At 43.5% G+C, this 20,337-nt stretch overlaps 1 protein-coding gene across 3 annotated transcripts in view; it reads left to right on the forward strand.

The window, feature by feature from the left end:
- Nucleotides 1-20,337, forward strand: part of pex7 (peroxisomal biogenesis factor 7) — a 172,826-nt gene that overhangs the window by 122,653 nt on the left and 29,836 nt on the right. For 2 of the 3 annotated variants that reach the window (XM_041187516.1, XM_041187515.1), the window contains exons 9-10: nucleotides 14,167-14,266; nucleotides 17,665-17,778. In XM_041187516.1, the coding sequence (XP_041043450.1) occupies nucleotides 14,167-14,266; nucleotides 17,665-17,733 (169 nt within the window). In that variant the 3' untranslated portion in view covers nucleotides 17,734-17,778. Of the gene's footprint in view, nucleotides 1-14,166; nucleotides 14,267-17,664; nucleotides 20,239-20,337 lie in introns of those variants that run through there. The other variant, XM_041187514.1, reaches the window with a different exon arrangement.

Here is a 20,337-nt window from a genome sequence, read left to right on the forward strand (position 1 = left end):
ATCCCACTCCTCCCTCCCCATCAGACCATCACAGCATCTATCTGATGGTGCATTCCAGTTATTTGTTGTTCTTTGCATGAAGACATGCTGCCCAAGATCAGTTCTGACTCGCCTTTTACAGGTTTGTATCTGTCCCCGTTTGATTTTGTACTCAGGACTAACTTTTGATATGACTACTATCTCAAATACGCTGACACAGACCCCTTACATAAATGTTCTTTCACAAAGCAGTATGAAAATGGTAGTAATAAAAATAAAAAACTGCGGATGCTGGAAATCCAAAACAAAAACAGAATTACCTGGAAAAACTCAGCAGGTCTGGCAGCATCGGCAGAGAAGAAAAGAATTGACGTTTCGAGTCCTCATGACCCTTCAGCAGAACTGGGTGAATCCAAGGAGAGGGGTGAAATATAAGCTGGTTTAAGTTGGGGGGAGGGGGGGGGGGGGGGGTGGGGGGGGTGGTGGGTGGGGTTGGTATAGTGGTGTTGGGTGGGGGGAGAGAAGTGGAGAGGGGTGGTGTGGTTGTAGGGACAAACAAGCAGTGATAGGAGTAAATAATCAAAAGATGTCACAGACAAAAGAACAAAAGAACACAGGTGTTGAAGTTGGTGATATTATCTTAAACGAATGTGCTAATTAAGAATGGATGGTAGGGCACTTGAGGTATAGCTCTAGTGCGGGGGCATAAAAGATTTAAAAATAATCGAAATAGGTGGGAAAAGAAAAATCTATACAAATTATTGGAAAAAACAAAAGGAAGGGGGAAGAAACAGAAAGGGGGTGGGAATGGAGGAGGGAGGTCAAGATCTAAAGTTGTTGAATTCAATATTCAGTCCGGAAGGCTGTAGAGTGCCTAGTCGGAAGATAAGGTGCTGTTCCTCCAGTTTGCGTTGGGCTTCACTGGAACAATGCAGCAAGCCAAGGACAGACATGTGGGCAAGAGAGCAGGGTGGAGTGTTAAAATGGCAAGCGACAAGGAGGTTTGGGTCATTCTTGCGGACAGACCGCAGGTGTTCTGCAAAGCAGTCGCCCAGTTTACGTTTGGTCTCTCCAATGTAGAGGAGACTGCATTGGGAGCAATGAATGCAGTAGACTAATTTGGGGGAAATGCAAGTGAAATGCTGCTTCACTTGAAAGGAGTGTTTGGGCCCTTGGACGGTGAGGAGAGAGGAAGTGAAGGGGCAGGTGTTGCATCTTTTGCGTGGGCATGGGGTGGTGCCATAGGAGGGGGTTGAGGAGTAGGGGGTGATGGAGGAGTGGACCAGGGTGTCCCGGAGGGAATGATCCCTACAGAATGCCGCCAGTGGGGGTGAAGGGAAGATGTGTTTGATGGTGGCATCATGCTGGAGTTGGCGGAAATGGTGGAGGATGATCCTTTGAATGCGGAGGCTGGTGGGGTGATAAGTGAGGACAAGGGGGACCCTATCATGTTTCTGGGAGGGAGGAGAAGGCATGAGGGCGGATGCGCGGGAGATGGGCCGGACACGGTTGAGGGCCCTGTCAACGACCGTGGGTGGAAAACCTCGGTTAAGGAAGAAGGAGGACATGTCAGAGGAACTGTTCTTGAAGGTAGCATCATCAGAACAGATGCGACGGAGGCGAAGGAACTGAGAGAATGGGATGGAGTCCTTACAGGAAGCAGGGTGTGAGGAGCTGTAGTCGAGGTAGCTGTGGGAGTCGGCAGGCTTGCAATGGATATTGGTGGACAGTCTATCACCAGAGATTGAGACAGAGAGGTCAAGGAAGGGAAGGGAAGTGTCAGAGATGGACCATGTGAAAATGATAGAGGGGTGGAGATTGGAAGCAAAATTAATAAATTTTTCCAAGTCCCGACGAGAGCATGAAGCAGCACCGAAGTAATCATTGATATACCGGAGAAAGAGTTGTGGAAGGGGGCCGGAGGAGGACTGGAACAAGGAGTGTTCCACATACCCCATAAAGAGACAGGCATAGCTGGTGCCCATGCGGGTACCCATAGCCACACCTTTTATTTGGAGGAAGTGAGAGGAGTTGAAGGAGAAATTGTTCAGTGTGAGAACAAGTTCAGCCAGACGGAGAAGAGTAGTGGTGGATGGGGATTGTTCGGGCCTCTGTTCGAGGAAGAAGCTAAGGGCCCTCAGACCATCCTGGTGGGGGATGGAGGTGTAGAGGGATTGGACGTCCATGGTGAAGAGGAAGCGGTTGGGGCCAGGGAACGGGAAATTGTTGATGTGACATAAGGTGTCAGAGGAATCACGGATGTAGGTGGGAAGGGACTGGACAAGGGGAGAGAGAAGGGAGTCAATGTAACGAGAAATGAGTTCCGTGGGGCAGGAGCCACCCCCACCCCCACTAGAGCTATACCTTGAGTGCCCTACCATCCATTCTTAATTAGCACATTCGTTTAGATAATATCACCAACTTCAACACCTCTGTGTTCTTTTGTTCTTTTGTCTGTGACATCTTTTGAGTATCTGCTCCTATCACTGCTTGTTTGTCCCTACAACCACACCACCCCCCTTTACTTCTCTCCCCCCACCCAACACCACTACCACCACCCCCCACCCCCCCACTTTCAGTCTGTCTGCAAGCATGACCCAGACCTTCCTGTTGCTTGCCATTTCAACACACCACCCTGCTGTCATGCCCACATGTCCGTCCTTGGCCTGCTGCAATGTTCCAGTGAAGCTTAACGCAAATTGGAGGAACAGCACCTCATCTTCCGATTAGGCATTTTACAGCCTCCCGGATTTAACATTGAGTTCAACAACTTCAGATCATGAACTCTGTCCTCCAACCTTACTCCTTTTTTCAAATATTTATTTTTTAATTTTTATATATTTTTTTTTCTCCACCTAGTTCTATTATTATTTTTAAAATTTATTTCCATTCATTGTTTTATCCCCACCTTTTAGTCTATTTTGATCGTTTTTCCCACCCTACCCCCACTAGGGCCATCTGTCACTTGCTTATCCTGCTTTCTACTCTTAGTATCACCATTAGCACCTCCTTTAGCTAATATCACCACCATCAACACCCTTTTGACCTTTTGTTTATGACATCTTTTGCAATCTCTCCTTGGCCTCCACCTAACACTGGCCTTCTATCCAGCTTCACCTGTCCCACCCCCTTAAACGGTATTTTTTTCACCACATTTCTACTTCTCTTTAGTTTTGAAGAAATCATATGGATCGAAACGTTGACTCTGTCTTTCTCTCCACAGATGCTGTCAGACCTGCTGAGTTTTTCCAGCATTTTTTGTTTTTGTTTCAGATTTTCAGCATCTGCAGTATTTTGCTTTTAAATTAAAGGAGAGGTTGGTGGTGCACATGTGCTGAAGTTCAAGATTATTAATGACATTGAAGAATCAGGAATCAGTGCTAGCAAATATGTGTGGTTTGGACTAATGCCTGGAGGATGTTTTTAAACTTGCCATGTGTTGTGTGCAGTAAAGTCCCGTCTTTCATGACTTCGTTGTTCGCGTTTTCACTGACCCACACTTTGCACTTTATACACAGCACCGCCCATCACGTGTGCAATGTTTCAAAAACATTGCTTCTGACATGCCTTCCTTCTTCCTTAACCGAGGTTTCCCACCCGCGGTGGTTGACAGGGCCCTCAACCGTGTCCGACCCATCTCCTGCGCCTCTGCCTTTACACCTTCCTCGCCCTCCCAGAATCATGACAGGGTCCCCCTTATCCTCACTTTTCACCCCACCAGCCTCCACATTCAAAGTTCCAGTGAAGCTCAACTCTTCTCCCTGCAATGGTTGCATTCCAATGCTGGGATCATGTGACACGGACAGACACTCCTGTGACTTTCTTTTACGAATGGCTTTTGGCAGGTGATGATTGCTAGTGTGTTGATCCAAGGTGGAACCTGTGTAATTGAGTCCTATTGAAAAATATGATCATTGTTCACGATTTCGCTGTTTGCGAGGTTTTGTGGGAACATAGCCCCCCCGAGCGGCAGGACTTCACTATATGTCGCTTCTAAAAATTAACTTCACATAAAAAGGTGAAGTACTGGAGGCAGTATGGTAGTGTGTGAGATTTTAAGATTCTTTAATAATGTTAGTCATCAGGTATATACCGATTAAGCTTTTTAAAAAATATTTATCTTCCAATTTCCTACCAGATTCTAAATGTAGACTATGGAAATTATGAAAAATCAATTTTAACAAATTACATTTTGTTGAACATTACAATGCAATTTTAGTTCAGCATTTGATTGATTTCTTGATACTCTCCTCACCAGCTGACTTCCCCTTCTTTTTAAAAACATTAATTAATCCAGAATTCAGGACCCAGGTCCTCTCTCCCGCATAGTCTTGCAAATCAATCATTCCCACCATTACCAATCTTCACTGTATCCCAGTGCGTTGATTTCAAAGTCTTCAGTTTATTTCCCCTTTATTGAATGAAATCTAGCTATAAGTTCTACTTGCATCCTCTTCTTAACTATTTTCTGTGGTCAATGAGCTAGTAACTGAAAGTGGCATTAATTTAAAATAGCTTTTGAAGGAGGAGTAGATAAATATTTGAAAAAGAAAAATATACATTTATTTGGGGAAGTAATATAAAATTTATGGGGAAGGACGGGGTAATGGGACTAAACTGATAACCTTTCATAGGGAACAACACAAGTGATGGCCTGAATGACTTCCTTCTGTGCCGAATGATGATACCATTCTGTCTGACTCTGGATCACTGCTGCTCTTCAGTTTCCCATTGCTTCATCATTCTCACTAGTAGAGTTAGTTAAATTACTGCTTCTATTTAAATTTTGTTCTATAGAAGGTTGTTCAGCACAGCTACTCTAGAATATGTGGGTAGGTAAGAATATTTCACGAAAGTAATAGTTGCTGTACAGCACAAACATGAAGTCACAATACAATCTTGTACCTGGCCAGTCCTGGTGAGGTCCTGGGCCTCAGGTGGGTGCAGCTGCCACTGCTCCCGGTGGTGCTGATAGCAATGAAGATCTGCCAGCCTCTGACTGGCCAGCATCTCTCAGTGAGCGGGTTTTTCCACCTTCAGTCCTGAGGAAGGCCTGATGGTGGACAGTTAATGCTTGACCGACATTTTAGTTCTGCTGGACCTCCCCTACAGAACTGGCGGGAATTTCCCACTGGTTCTCCAACTTGTCGGCAAAACACAAATGCAAAGTGTTGAATCTAGGTTTTCTGTATAGTGCTGTTGACATTTATGTGACCAGCAGCATTGTGCCCATCTCCAAGACCTACTCTTCAGGTTAATCTAATGGTCCCAGGAGAGGACAGAGGGAGCTTCCCTCACCTGCTACTCTTGCTGCTGTAATATTTCCATAGCCTCCTCCTGAAACTATGGTGCCCTGTCGCTGTTAATCAAGATATCAAAAATGACGAACACTTTGCATTTGTGTTTTTCCCGATGGAAGTTTTGCCCACAAGTTGGAGAACCAGTGGGAACTCCCTGCCAGTTCCATGGGGGAGGTCCAGCAGAATTAAAATGCCCATCAGGCATTAACTATCCACCATCAGGCTTTCCCCAAGACAGAAGATGCAGGGGGTGGAAAAACCCGCTCATTGAGAAATGTTGGCCAGTCAGAGGCTGGCAGATCTTCATTGCTATCAGCACCACCGGGAGCAGTGGCAGCAGCTGGTAATGCAGCCACCTGAGGCCCAGGATCAATGAAGGACCTGAGGCAAAAAGTGAGGGCGGGGTGGGCATCAGGAAGAGAGCAGGCTTTTGGCACATCCCCCCCCACACCCCCCCCTTTAAATGACAGGTTCTTCAATCAGGCACTGAGTGCCTGACAAAGAGGGACCCCCTCACTCCCACCACCCCTGCCCTCCCCCCACCACCCCTGCCCTCCCTCCACTACTGCCAGGAGGCTGCTGGGAAATCCGACTGGGTTTGCTGGACAGCCTTCAAGAGGTGCGAGAGGGCCGTGCAGCTCCCATTCAATTCCTAAGTCACCACTAAATTGGAGTGGGCTCAGGGATAATTGGTGCCAATTGCTTGTTAATGAGCCTCGTTGACATCCTGCCAGCGGGCAGGACTCCTGTTTTGGGCCCTTCCTGCCCCCAACTTAATTAGGGGCGGTTTTCCCTACGCCATCGTGCCTACTCCGGCAGGTTCAATTAAATCCCACCCCAACAGAAATTCTCCTGCACCTTGTTAACAGATGCTGAATGCAATTTGCAATTCATTTAACTAAATAGATAAGAGACCATAAGACATAGGAGCAGAAATTAGGCCAATCAGCTCATCGAATCTGCTCTGCCATTCAGTCATGGCTGATAAGTTTCTCAACCCCATTCTCCTGCCTTCTCTCCGTAACCTTTGATCCCCTTACCAATCAAGAACCTATCTATCTCAGTCTTAAATACACTCAATGACCTGGCCTCCACAGCCTTCTATGGCAATGAATTCCATAGATTCACCACTCTCTGGCTAAAGAAGTTTCTCCTCATCTCTGTTCTTTACTCTGAGGCTGTGCCCTCGGATCCTAGTCTCTCCTACTAATGGAAACATCTTTCCCACTTCCACTCTATCCAGGCCTTTCAGTATTCTGTAAGTTTCAATCAGATCCCCCCTCATCCTTCTAAACTCCATCGAGTATAGACCCAGAGTCCTCAAACGTTCCTCATATGTTAAGCCTTTCATTCCTGGGATCATTCCCGTGAACCTCCTCCGGACCCTCTCCAGGGCCAACCCATCCTTCCTGAGATACGGGGCCCAAAATTGCTCACAATATTCTAAATTTGGTCTGACCAGAGCCTTATAAAGCCTCAGCAGCACATCCCTGCTTTTATATTCTGGTCCTCTCGAAATAAATGCCAACATTGCATTTGCCTTCCTAACTACCGACTCAACCTGCAAGTTAACCTGAAGAGAATCCTGGACTAGGACTCCCAAGTCCCTTTGCAAGCCAGATTTCTGAATTCTCTCCCCATTTAGAAAATAGTCTATGCCTCTATTCTTCCTACCAAAGTGCATGACCTCACACTTCCCCACGTTGTATTCCATCTGACACTTCTTTGCCCATTCTCCTAACCTGTCCAAATCCTTCTGCAGCCTCCCCGCCTCCACAATACTACCTGTCCCTCCACCTATCTTTGTCTTTGATAATGACAATGTGATTAATAAAGTCAATTAGTAAAGTAAAACAATCAGACTACATATTTTTAATTGTTAATGTGACCCATAAAATGATACAATAAAATGTAATGATGCTTACGGGCCAAAGCATCTTTACACAAATTGATGATGATTGTAGTCAGATGGTACGCATGAGTTAACTTCTTGATCATTGAACATTCAAATTTCATTGGTGGCAGGTGCTCAGATATCTACTGGTTGAATAATCTTCATTCAGGGAGCCTTGTAAAGCTGTCTTTTCCTACTCTGCATAGCAAACTGCTTTTTTTTGGACCTATTCCATATAAGAAAATCCATAACATGCTTTTGTACTTAACTGAATTGAAAGAAAGTGCGTATCCAGCTGGCTCAGAATGTAAATGAATCAAGGGGAAAGGAAGTAAATTACTCAAATGCATAAGGAAAAAAATGTCATGAATCTTATGTCAAGACTTTGTAAGCCAAAGCGTACAGCCGTGCGCACACCTCTCAGTGCTTCCAACCCAGGACTGCTGCAAATAAGACATGGCCCCAAAAGGTAAGAAGACTGGAGCCCCAAGGTTTAATGATGCATCCCTCCAGTGCCTTTTGGATGCCGTGGAGGCCCCGCCGTGATGTCCTCTAGCTCCACTCTGGTCGTAGGAGGGGCAGCAACATTACCACTCCAGCTTGGTAGGCGATGACAGTGGTGATCAGTGCCAATGCTACACTGAAGAGGTTGGCCATCCAGTGCAGAAAGAGGATGAATGATCTCATCCATGCCGCCAGGCTAAGAAAACCATCTCATCACTCTAAACGTACACACTCAAGCCCATCACACCTTCACTGGCATCTCGCTCACTGCCAGCTCAAGGGACATTACCATTCACTCTTTCACACACACCCTCACATCTCCATCTGCACTCATCTGCTCTGGAGACTGCCGCCTCAGTCGTCACCACCTTGAGGCCACTTTCACAGATCAACTTGTGCCCCCACACACACCCATCCCACCCCCCTTCCTCAGCACAGCCCTCACCCTGCAGCCTTTTCCCTTGCCGGAGGCCACTTCTCCCCCTTCCCAAGCAAGCCCTAGCCCTGCAGCCATACAAAGCCACACTCGCCTTATGGCTGGTCTGGCAGGTAGAGACCTGCATATGAGCCCCTCTAAAAGTGATGTGGTGCTGTCTGCGAATCCTAGCACTGATGACTGCGAGTGCTGCCCGAAGCAAGGTAGGCAAATGAACCTCGAAGTCCCGAGTGAAGTGCAGCTTGCCAGGCGCACATTACTTATGTGGAATCTCGCTGATGTGGACGGACAATCCAGCGGTGGGGGGATGCATCCAGCAGGCTACCCTTATAATGATATGCAGATGTATTACGATGAGTTTCCTAACGTCCGATGGCAGGTAACGCGGCCCACCATCGATGCGCTAAGCGCATGATTGCAAACAGGTTTCACGATGTCATGAAACCGATATTTGGCCTTCTCGCCATCTTGTCTGCTCATGCCACCGAGCATGCCCAATACCAGCAGGTACAGAAACCCCTGCCTATTGACTCCGTGCCCCATGAAGTCTTATGGAATCAGGTCAAGCATGGGCAAGGAAATGTTCTATTGATTACCTTCTACCAGCATCAGCTGATGGACCCGTAATCCTCCATGTTGAACACCAGTTGGATGAAGCACTGAGGGGACCAAGAGCATAGAATGTCCCCTGTGTGGAGTACTTCAAAGTCCATCACTAAGTGTGGTCTAATAGCACCACTACTACCTGAGCTGGATGAGTCCTGAAGGATGTAACTGCCAAACTAGGGCTGTGGCAGAAGGTTAGAGAACCAACAAGAAGGAAAAACGAATTTCACCTTGCCTGCACCAACCTATCACAATCTCTCCCTCCGGGACACCCTGGTCCACTCCTCCATCACCCCCTACTCCTCAACCCTCTCCTATGGCACCACCCCATGCCCATGCAAAAGATGCAACACCTGCCCCTTCACTTCCTCTCTCCTCACCGTCCAAGGGCCCAAACACTCCTTTCAAGTGAAGCAGCATTTCACTTGCATTTCCCCCAAATTAGTCTACTGCATTCATTGCTCCCAATGCAGTCTCCTCTACATTGGAGAGACCAAACGTAAACTGGGCGACTGCTTTGCAGAACACCTGCGGTCTGTCCGCAAGAATGACCCAAACCTCCCTGTCACTTGCCATTTTAACACTCCACCCTGCTCTCTTGCCCAAATGTCTGTCCTTGGCTTGCTGCATTGTTCCAGTGAAGCCCAACGCAAACTGGAGGAACAACACCTCATCTTCCGACTAGGCACTTTACAGCCTTCCGGACTGAATATTGAATTCAACAACTTTAGGTCTTGAGCTCCCTCCCCCATCCCCACCCCCTTTCTGTTTCTTCCCCCTTCCTTTTTTTTTCCAATAAATTATATAGATTTTTCTTTTCCCACCTATTTCCATTATTTTTAAATATTTTAAAATCTTTTATCCTCTCCCCACCCCCACTAGAGCTATACCTTGAGTGCCCTACCATCCATTCTTAATTAGCACATTCGTTTAGATAATATCACCAACTTTAACACCTATGTGTTCTTTTGTTCTATTGTTGGTCACATCTTTTGATGATCTGCTTCCATCACTGCTTGTTTGTCCCTACAACCACACCAACCCCCTCCACTTCTCTCTCTCTCCGCCCGCCCCCCCCACACACACACTTTAAACCAGCTTATATGTCAACTCTTTCTTGGACTCGAACTCAAGTTCTGTCGAAGGGTCATGAGGACTCGAAACGTCAACTCTTTTCTTCTCTGCCGATGCTGCCAGACCTGCTGAGTTTTTCCAGGTAATTCTGTTTTTGTTATCACAATCTCATCTGTCTATGACAGTATTGGTAGGACTTACCACTGCACAATCTTTGTGGAGACGAAGTCCTGTCTGAGTGTACCCGCCATCATGTTGTGTGGCACCACTTCTAGGGAAGGGTGATCAACCAGAGGTCGTGGTCCACGTTGGTACCGATGACTTAGGTAAGAAAGGGGATGAAGTCCTGAAAGCAGACTTTAGGGGACTAGGAATGAGATTGAAAATCAGGACCTCTAATGCAGTAATCTCAGGATTACTCCCAGTCCCAAGTGCAAGCGAGTATAGAAATAAGAGAATTGGGCAAATAAACCCGTGGCTGGAAAGCTGGTGTAGGAGGGAGGGCATCAGATTTCTGAGGCATTGAGACTGGTTCTGGGGAAGGTGGGACCTGTACAAGCCAGATGGTCTACACCTGAACAGGACTGGGACAAATATCCTCCCAGGGAGATTTGCTACTGCTGTTGGTGGGATGGGAATGGGAGCCTGAGGGCAAATTCAGAGTGGAGAACATGAGCTAGACAGTTAGTGAGCGATTCTGAAAGAAAGAAGCAGCACAGGTTAAAAAGTATACAGCACAGGAATTTGGCGTTAAAAGGTATATATAAAAAGGCAAGGAGCATAGTAAATACAGCCGATGAGCTGAGGACACATATGGCAGCATGATACCATCGCTGTCACGGAAACTTGACTTAAGGAGTGGCAAAAATAGCAGTTCAACATTCCTAGATATAGAGTTTTCAGGCAGGATAGAGAGGGGGATAAAAAAGGTTGGAGTGTAGTGTTATTGGTTAAAGAACCAAATTACAGTTGTGAGGGGGGGATGAGATACTAAATGAAGCATCAAATGGTGCCATTTGGATTGAGCTCAGAAATGAAAAAGGGGCAGCCACACTTCTAGGAGTATACTATAGACCCCCAAATAGTGGAAGGGAGTTAGAGGAGCAGATATGTAGACGGATTTCTGAGTGCAAAAACAATAGGGCAGTAATCTCTGGGAACTTCAACCAGAGGGTGGTCGGCATCTGGAATTCACTGCCTAAGTTGGTGGTTTAGGCTGAAACACTCAACTCATTTGAAAGGTACCTGCACCTGCATCTGAAGTGCTGTAACCTGCAAGGCTACGGACCAGGTGCTGGAAAGTAGGGTTAAACTTAGTGGCTAGTTTCTCTTTTCTATTAGATAAAAGCAAAATACTGCGGAAGCTGGAAATCTAAAATAAAAACAGAAAATGCTAGAAAAACTCAGCAGGTCTGACAGCATCTGTGGAGAGAGAAACAGAGATAAGGTTTTGAGTCTGCATGATCCTTCTTCAGAGCTAAAGAGAAGTAGAAATTTCATCACATTTCTACTTCTCTTTAGCTCTGAAGAAGGGTCATACAGACTCGAAACGTTAACTCTGTTTCTCTCTCCACAGACGCTGTAAGACCTGCTGAGCTTTTCCAGCATTTTCATGTCTCTTTTCTCTTTTTGTCTGGCACAGACACGATGGGCTGAATGGCCTCTTTCTGCACCACAGCCTTTCTATGGTACCATAATACTAAATGGAATATGTTCAGAACAGATCAAAACTGGACATGCATGAGGTGCTGTAGATCATCAGCAGCCATAGAATTGTATCCAATCGCAATATGCAATCTCATGGCCCAGCATATACCTCTCTCTACCATTATCATTAAACCAGGGGACCAACCCTGGTTGAATGAGGAGTGTGTTAGGACAACACGCCAAGAGCACTTAAGAATAAGGTGCCATGATGGTGAAGCTACAACACAGGACTAGATGCACACCAGAGAGTGGGAGCAGCATGCTATAGACAAAGCTAAGCAATCCCACAACCAAAAGATCAAAAAGCTCTGCAGTCCTGCCATATCCAGGTGTGACTGATGATGGACAATTAAACAACTAATTGGAGGAGGAGGCTCCACAAATATCCCCATCCTCAATGATGAGGAAGCCCAACACATCAGTGCAAAAGACAAGGCTGAAACATTTGCAACCACCTTCAACCAGCAATACCAAGTGGATTATCCATCTTGGCCTCCTTTTCAGATCCCCAGCAACACAGATGCCAGTCTTCAGCCAATTCAATTCACTTTATGCAATATCAAGAAATGGCTGAAGCTATTGAATACTGCAAAGACTATGGGCCCTGACAATATTCTGGCAATAGTGCTGAAGACTTGTACTCCAGAACTAGCGAAAATCCTAACCAAGCTGTTCCAATACAGCTACAACACTGGCATCTATCTGGCAATGTGGAAAATTGTCCAGGTATGTCCTGTCCACAAAAAGCAGCACAAATCCAACTCGGCCAGTTACCGCCCCATCAGTCTACTCTCAATCATTAGCAAAATGATGGAAGGTGTCATCGAAAGTGCTATCAAGTAGCACTTAGCAATATCCTGTTCACTGATGCTCAGTTTGCGTTCCACCGGTGCCACTCAGCTCCTGATCTCATTACAGCCTTTTTCCAATCATGGACCAAAGAGCTGAATTTTGGATGTGAGTTGAGAGTGTCTGCCCTTGATATCAAGACAGCATTTGGCTGAGTGTGGCATTTGGCTGAGTGTGACATCAAGGAGCCCTAGCTCCTTGAAGGCAAAGGGAATTCGGGAGAAAGTTCTTCAAACCTAGCACAAATGAAGATGGTTGTGGTTGCTGAAGCCAATCATCTTAGTTCCAGGACATCACTGCAGGAGTTCCTCAGATAATGTCCTAGGCCCAACCATGATCAGCTGCTTTAAAAAGGCCGAGCCCTCCATTAAATGGCCAAGAGTGGGAATGTTTACTGATGATTGCACAGCTTTCAGCACCATTCACAACTACTCAGATACTGAAGCAATCTGTGCCTGCATGCAACAAAACCTAGACAACATTCAGGCTTGAGCTGAGGAGTGGCAAGTAATATTTGTGCTACACAAGCAATGACCATCTCCAAGAAGGGAGAATCTAACCATCTCCCCTTGGTACTCAACAGCAGTGTCATTGCTGAAATCCCCTCTTTCAACATTCTTGGGGGTTGGGGGTTATCATTGACTAGAAACTTAACTGGACCAGTCATATAAATACTGTGGCTATAAGTGCAGGTGGAAGGCTGAGAATTCTGCATTGAATAACTCACTGCCTGGCTCCCCAAAGCCTGTCCACCACCTTCAAGGCACAAGTCAAAAGTCTGATGGAATATGCTCTACTTGCCTGGATGAGTGCAGCTCTAACAACACTCAAGAAGCTTGACACCATCCAGGACAAAGCAGCCCGCTTGATTGGGACCCCATCCACCGCCTTAAACATTCCCCCCTCTACCACCACAGTGGCAGCAGTGTGTACCATCAACAAGATGCACTGCAGCAATTCACCAAGATTTTTTCACAGCACCTTCCAAACCCACTACCTCTATCACCTAGAAGGACAAGCGCAGCTGACATGTGGGAACGCCACCACCTACAAGTTCCCTTCCAAACCACGGATCATCCTGACTTGGAACTATCTCGCTGTTTCTTTGCTGTTGCTGGGTCAAAATCCTGGAACTCCCTTCTTGATTGTGCTATGGGTGTATCTACACCACATGGACTGCAGTGGTTCAAGAAGATGGCTCACCTGAAGGGCAGTTAGGGACAGGCAATAAATGTTGGCCTTGTCAGCGACACTCACATCCTGAGAATGATTAGTAACAAACATTCAAGTTTCTGTAGTTCAGTTTCAATACTGAAATTAGCACAAAGCAGTGAGCTGAGAGTTCGGTATGGCTACTGCTTTAGCTATCAAAACAAACGTTCGTAATGTTCATTGCTGAAATGTTATAGGATGTGTCTTTTCTGTCTCAAGTGTTCATTAACCTCTGAAATTCAGAGGAGTTGACCACCAGCACAGGATCTCTTCTGTCTCTGATGCCAAACAAAATTAGCAGTAAATCTTATTTCACAATATAAAATTAATTAAACTATTTGCAATTTGTGGTACTGTACTTGAAATAACTTGTTATTACATGCTTCTTGAAGAAGTGAAATATTGTACTATTAACTTTATTCTTCGTCAAACTGAAATACTTGATTCTTTTATCTGGACATCTGTATCAGTTGGAGCTTTAATAACTGAATAAGTTACATGACACATGGATCAGTTTGTTCTTTGGAGTACTGCGTCATAACTTTAAAATATGATTTTAAGTCTATTCAATTACTCTAATTGCATTTGTTTGCTTTCGTTCATAGGTTTTGGGATGTTTCCAAGCCTGACTCGGCAATTGAAACAGTGGAGCACCACACAGAATTTGTATGCGGCCTTGATTTCAGCTTACATATTCCTGGTCAGGTACGTGACTAACCACTTCAACAGTTGATCAAAATGAATTAATAGAAAACCTGTAAACAAGTTCCAGATCCCTGGTTTGGAAGAAGTAGCAGACTAGAAATGCTGAAGGGAAATTGCATCATGAAACAATATAAAGCAACACATTTTTTCAGCTCGTACACCTTTTATTACTCCACAGCTAAATATAATGTTCTTCAGATCGCACTTAATTAGCGCCATCAGCATAAAACCTACAGAGGAAATAAAAGGAGTTGAGTGTTTGGCTGCAGAGATTGCTCTTGTGTGTTCAGTTTACTGAAACATCAGCTGAGCTTTTTGCTAAGGCAAGCTTTTTTTGTGAAATATTATTAGCTGCTTCATCAGCTTAATAATGTTACTGCTTGATGTGGCACTGTGCCATGCAAACCAGAACAGTTGAAGGTTTCATTCAGAGTTGGTGCTGAGATAGCTAACCTCAATTGGAGCAGCATACTGGGGAGCAATGAGCTCTGCTTTCTCCTCTGAACATTATCCATCAACTTCTACCAGAAAATAAGTAAGTATAAACTATTGGGTTTGGGTGTGATGCATTCCACAGTCAAATAACCTGCCAGCATTTGCTAACTGGGCTCAAGTGAAGAATTACTATTTGGGCACGGTGGTAAGGGCTGTCACCAGAGCAAGAGCCTTGAGAAGAGGAAAGAAGCAACCTGAAAAAGAAAACCGCTCTCAACATATTTGGCAGGAGTATTCTCCCTACTGATGATCATATGAGCTTTTAAAAAGTGAATGCTTGAAAGAAACAATGTGTTCATTTTAGAGCAGGTGCTCAAGCCAATAGAACAATAATCAGCCATGCTTCACCTCAACTGTATCAAAATCAAAACAAAGATATGAATAGGTGTTGGGGCAATGCATGTACTTAACTGGTGAAATATGAATGTGTGAAAAATGGTAATACTACTACTACAAAGAAAATGCAGCTACACTGAGGGTTTTATTTTGTCTGTCAACATGACACAAATAGTGATCACATCAGATTTTTGTGCCTAGTTGGAAAAGAAGCCTTTTTAGGCACAGAATGTAGGAATAAAGCTTGTGCATCCAGTTTCTTCTCCTTTCACCTGGAAGAAACAAAAGTTAATGAATTATCGCTGTAATCTACAATTGATTTATCAGATTGTCCCAAGAGTGCTGTGAAAGGTCCCTTGGGGCTAAGTCTAAAGTATGGTGATGAATTGGAAACAGCAGCCATAGAACAGAATTAAATCAGTTAATGGATCAGATGTGTAGTGCCTTAATGAATTAATGGAGAGTTGGCAACATTCACTAGAGACTTATCAAAGGGAACAAACATGATTAAGGAAAGCGTGGGCGGTTAGATTTCATCGCCCACATTTTGTACAGTATAAAAAGTAGGCAAAGGGATAGTGAGCTGCTGTTACAGTCAGGCAATTAATTGAGAATTCAGATGATGATAGGATGCAATTGTATTTTTTGAATTTTTTTAAAAATTCCCCCTTTTGTTATTTCTGATCATGGTTTGTATTCACTTTGTTGATGGAAGGGGAGACGTGTGTGAGAGTGAGTCAGCTCACAACATCTACTCTGTGGCAGAATGCAAATTGATTGAATGACCCTAACACATTGCAACTCGAGCATTCATCTGAGATAACATTTAGAAGGGGAGATGGCATCTCGCTGGTTCCAGTTTGTTAATATCCAAATGAAAGATTAGATTGGGTTGAGTAAACATCCAAATTTCAAGAAACATAAGTATTGGATACACATCTGAATTAAGGACCTCTAATTCTAAAGTAACCCTGACCTGGAAAAATGATAATAGAATACAGATAATGGAAACTTTGCTGAACAAAGGTGTATTAGATATGAAGTAAATTCAGCTTCAGTGATGAAACATTAATTTCTTCCTGATCTACCAAAACACTAGTATTAACCTAAGTTATGGAAAGAGGGGGCACAACATCACCCAGGATTGTTTATTTCAGTTGGGCTGATTTAGATTAGTTTTCTGTGGGGACACAATATGCAAATATGATTCAGTAACTTGGAAGCAGACTGGTGAAACTCGCCTTTGCAAGATTGCTGTTTTTGGATATTTACATTCTTGCCTTGGAAAATAATGTGAAGTAATGGTAGGATTGGCAGGCTAATGATTGCTCCTTCCATGGTCGTATTTTTATACCTGCCAATAAAATGACTAATCAGATTATACAAAGGGAGGGTTTTCTGGGCTCCCATAAGCCATGCATGTGCAATGATGAGTATGCCTCTGGGTGTCAACCCAGAATTCAGAGCCAGTGCTTTGGGCTCTGCTCGCAGTGTGTGTCTGGACTGGGGATTTGACCCTGCACCTTCTAACTTAGAGGTGGGAATGTTACCACTAAACCAAAGGCTTTCTCCTACACCCTTAGCAAGGTAAAATAGTTCGGATTTCAGTCAAAGCTGAAAGCCTAACAAGCTATTTTAAACATGGTTTCCCTTGGAAACCTTTAAGAGTTTCAGACTTTGGAGGACAGAATTTCAACCTCAATTCGTTCTCCTCTTAATCATCTTCATTCTGTTGAAAAAAAACCCTATTTCTGTAGTCTTTCCTCATAACTAAAGTTTATCATCCCTCGTATCAGTTCAGTGAATCTCTTCTGCACCATCTCCATGTCTTGCCATCTTTCCAAAAGGTACCAAAAACTGAAAAAACAATTCTAGCTTGAAGCCTAATCAGTGATTTGCATAGGTTTAGCATCATCCTGCATAAAATTATTGTTTATAAAAGCTGGGATATCATATGCTTTAAATTTACAGCTTTAGCAATTAATCCTCTCACTTTTAAAGATTCTTGTATCTAAATGCCTAAATTTCTGTGCTTCTCCACCCAAGTTCTACCATCAACTGCACGCATCCTTGGCTTTTTCTTCTTCCCAAAATGTCACCTCACATTTCCCTATATTCCATTTGAGATCTACCTACTCAATCTACACTGAACCTTGAGGGACACCACTATTTACATCCCTCTAATATACCTTTTACTTTAAAGGCAGCCTGATGCATCATATTTTTTCGATTCAATGTACGTAAAACCTATGTATTGTAATGCAGTGTGGAACCAGTTTCTATTGATAGGCTAATCCAGTAGAGTGCATTATACATGGCATCAATGAAAGATTGAAGTCAAAATATGCTGTCTAAAAAAATCAATTTTATTTAATTTTCCTTTAGCATCCCCAACAACAATGTAATTTTACTTTTTAATTCTCCCAGTTGGATATTGTACCATCCTGATAATCAGTTTTGCTTTTGCCATCTTCCCAGCCTGATTTGGTATCTTATTAACTGAATTTTTAAAAATGTAGTGTTTGAAAAACAGCTAACTCAGGGCTTCTCTCATGCTTTCATTGCAGGTTGCAGATTGTGCCTGGGATGAGACAGTGAAGATCTATACTCCAGCTTGCCTTACAGTTAGTCATTAAACTTGGCATCACTGGAAGATTTAGAACATCATGTCCTGAAAAAAAGTACACAAGATTACTATTTGATTCATTTTTTCATTTTTGTATATAAGCAACATTTGGGAACTCATACAAAGTGAAGAGTTATATTTGGTGAATTTGTAAGGCTCTTCACCAATATATATTCAGCTGGATGTACAGTTTGAAGTGTATTTTGCATTGTTGACTTGCACTTGAAGGGAAAGAATAATTGAGAGTTGTTGTTATTTTAGTATCATGCTTAAAAGCTTGAGAAATGGGAATGGCAGCAATACTATTTTATCTGTTCACATTTCACACTGCTTGAGAAAGTAGTGGATGAAATTCAATATCGGTAGTTCCTTATTTATTTATAATTATTTCTTATAGTGAATTCAAATATGATATAGTACCTAACCATTGAGAAGGTTGCAAACTATGGATCCGTTTGACTGTACAGTTGAGGAAATGTGTTTGGATACAAATACTTGTTCCATTCATATGGTTCATCCTCATGTTTGGATCAGTGAAGAGGATCTGCTCAAACCATGTTTATTTTCTCCTTGTTCCTTGGGGACTGGATGCTGCAGTGGGCTAGATGTTAGCTTTGCAGCCCTGGGACGTGGTTCAGGCTGTTTTGATGAGAATCGTCTCTTTGCTGGTTATAAGGATCTGAAATTAGTTTAATTTCATCTAGTTCCTGATAGGCAAAGGGCTGCAAGATAAAAACATTGGTACAGACTGATACTCCCATGGCAATTGTACTTGGGTGTGAGAAATTTTTAAAATACATTTTGGTAGAATGGAGTGTGTTTCTGTTTTTGGAGCTGTACCACATTGAGAAATGGATGACCGGTTAATCTGTTCTTTTATTATACCTATTACCATGTATGACAGCCACCCTAGTGGTAGGACTGGTACCAGAATTAGCCTGTCCTTTTATTATAGGGCAACCATATAGAAAGCATTACCTTAAAATCTCAACCAGGCCTGTTCCACAGACCAAGATAACTGGCAAAAACACATGCAGACTCAACTAGATCAAACTTGTCTAGAGAGGGTGGAGAAAAAGATGTTCCAGAGCAACTCATTAATAAATACCACCCTCACCCAAGTCATCCAAATCAATGTGGCAAGATAGATATTGAGCCTCAATCATGTTATGACCAGATGAGAAGGAGTGGAGGCCCCCTGGTATTCAGGCTCCTCGGCTGGTCACAAAGGTTTAAGTTTCTTTTTCATGAAGGTGTGCCTTTTCTGAATCTAAAGGTATTTAACTAAGCAGTGAGCAATAAGGAGCCAATCAGACAAAGGTTTCTTGCGTTAAAGAAAGAGCAAATTTATTAACACTAAACCCAAGGGAAAAAGTAATAAAATCACGATGTCAAACACACAGGCAGCAGAAATGAGGGAAATTAGAGTCCGATTAAAAGAATATATGGTTGAGTGTCCTTTACTTGTCCTTGACATATAGATTGTTAAATGTTGCGACTGATTTAGGCTAGGTGGTTTCTGGGAAGTGAAGATATTGCACTTCTTATGAGTTCTGGGTTCGCTGGTAAGTTTCTGGTAACATTGACTTCTTTAACCATGTGAAACACACTTTTTCAACAGAGAGGGAGAGCACAACTTCCTTGACATCCTGTCACTTGTAATCTCTCTCAGGTGGCTGCAACCTCGCCTTGAAATACTTCACTCATTGTGTATTTCCAAGGGACTTTGGGTGGGTCTGTCAGTGACAGCCATTTTTTAAAATATCCAGCACTTGCATTTCAATATATCTTCCTTAAGACAGTGAGGAATTTCGATGGATCTTTAAATTATAGGAAAGATCCCTCTCTTTATACTCCCCTGAAAGTACCTTGTTCATTTTTTCACCTTCACCTTGGAAGGTGGCCTTGCCTTTTTAAGTAGTTTGTTCTGTCTCAGATCGAATTGCAGAGTTTGAATTTGTAAGTCCATGTCAGAACCTTCCAGAAGCTGGTCACTGGTAATACCAGGCATCAAATAACTTGTGGCAGCCATCTTTTGGCAGTGTCTTTTCTTGTCTTTAACGAGTCCTTTTTAAACAGTTCAATACATGTTTTGTCAGATGGTGAAATTACAGATTGGTATCACTCAAGCACTAATCATGTTACCATGACACTCATTTGATGTAAGCTGGCACAAGCCCAAAAAACATTGACCTACCCATGACTACAATGGGCAACTGGAGTTCCTTAGAATCAAGGAATTAGAAGAACAAGGTGTCTTAATTAAATTGCCATCCAGAGCTAATTCATCATTGTTTCATGTTCCCAAACCAGATTAGAGGTGGAGATTGGTGGTTGATTATACCACCTTAAATAAGGGGATAGCTCCACATGTTGTACAACAGCAAAATTCCACAGCTCTTCTGTCTGGTATAAAGAGGGAGGAATATAAATCTTGTATTGATTGAGTAAGTGGCTTTTGGTTACATCCAATTAATGAGCCTGACTGATTAAAAAGAAAACATTTATGACTGAAGTTTATGGGTATCAGTACTGCTGGACAAGATTGCACCAGGGATTTCAAAATAGCCCTGTTCTCTTTTCCCCTCAAGTCATTGAACTTTTCAAAGATCTG

Source organism: Carcharodon carcharias, chromosome 5 (genome assembly GCF_017639515.1).
Source record: "Carcharodon carcharias isolate sCarCar2 chromosome 5, sCarCar2.pri, whole genome shotgun sequence".
NCBI classification, from domain to species: domain Eukaryota; kingdom Metazoa; phylum Chordata; class Chondrichthyes; order Lamniformes; family Lamnidae; genus Carcharodon; species Carcharodon carcharias.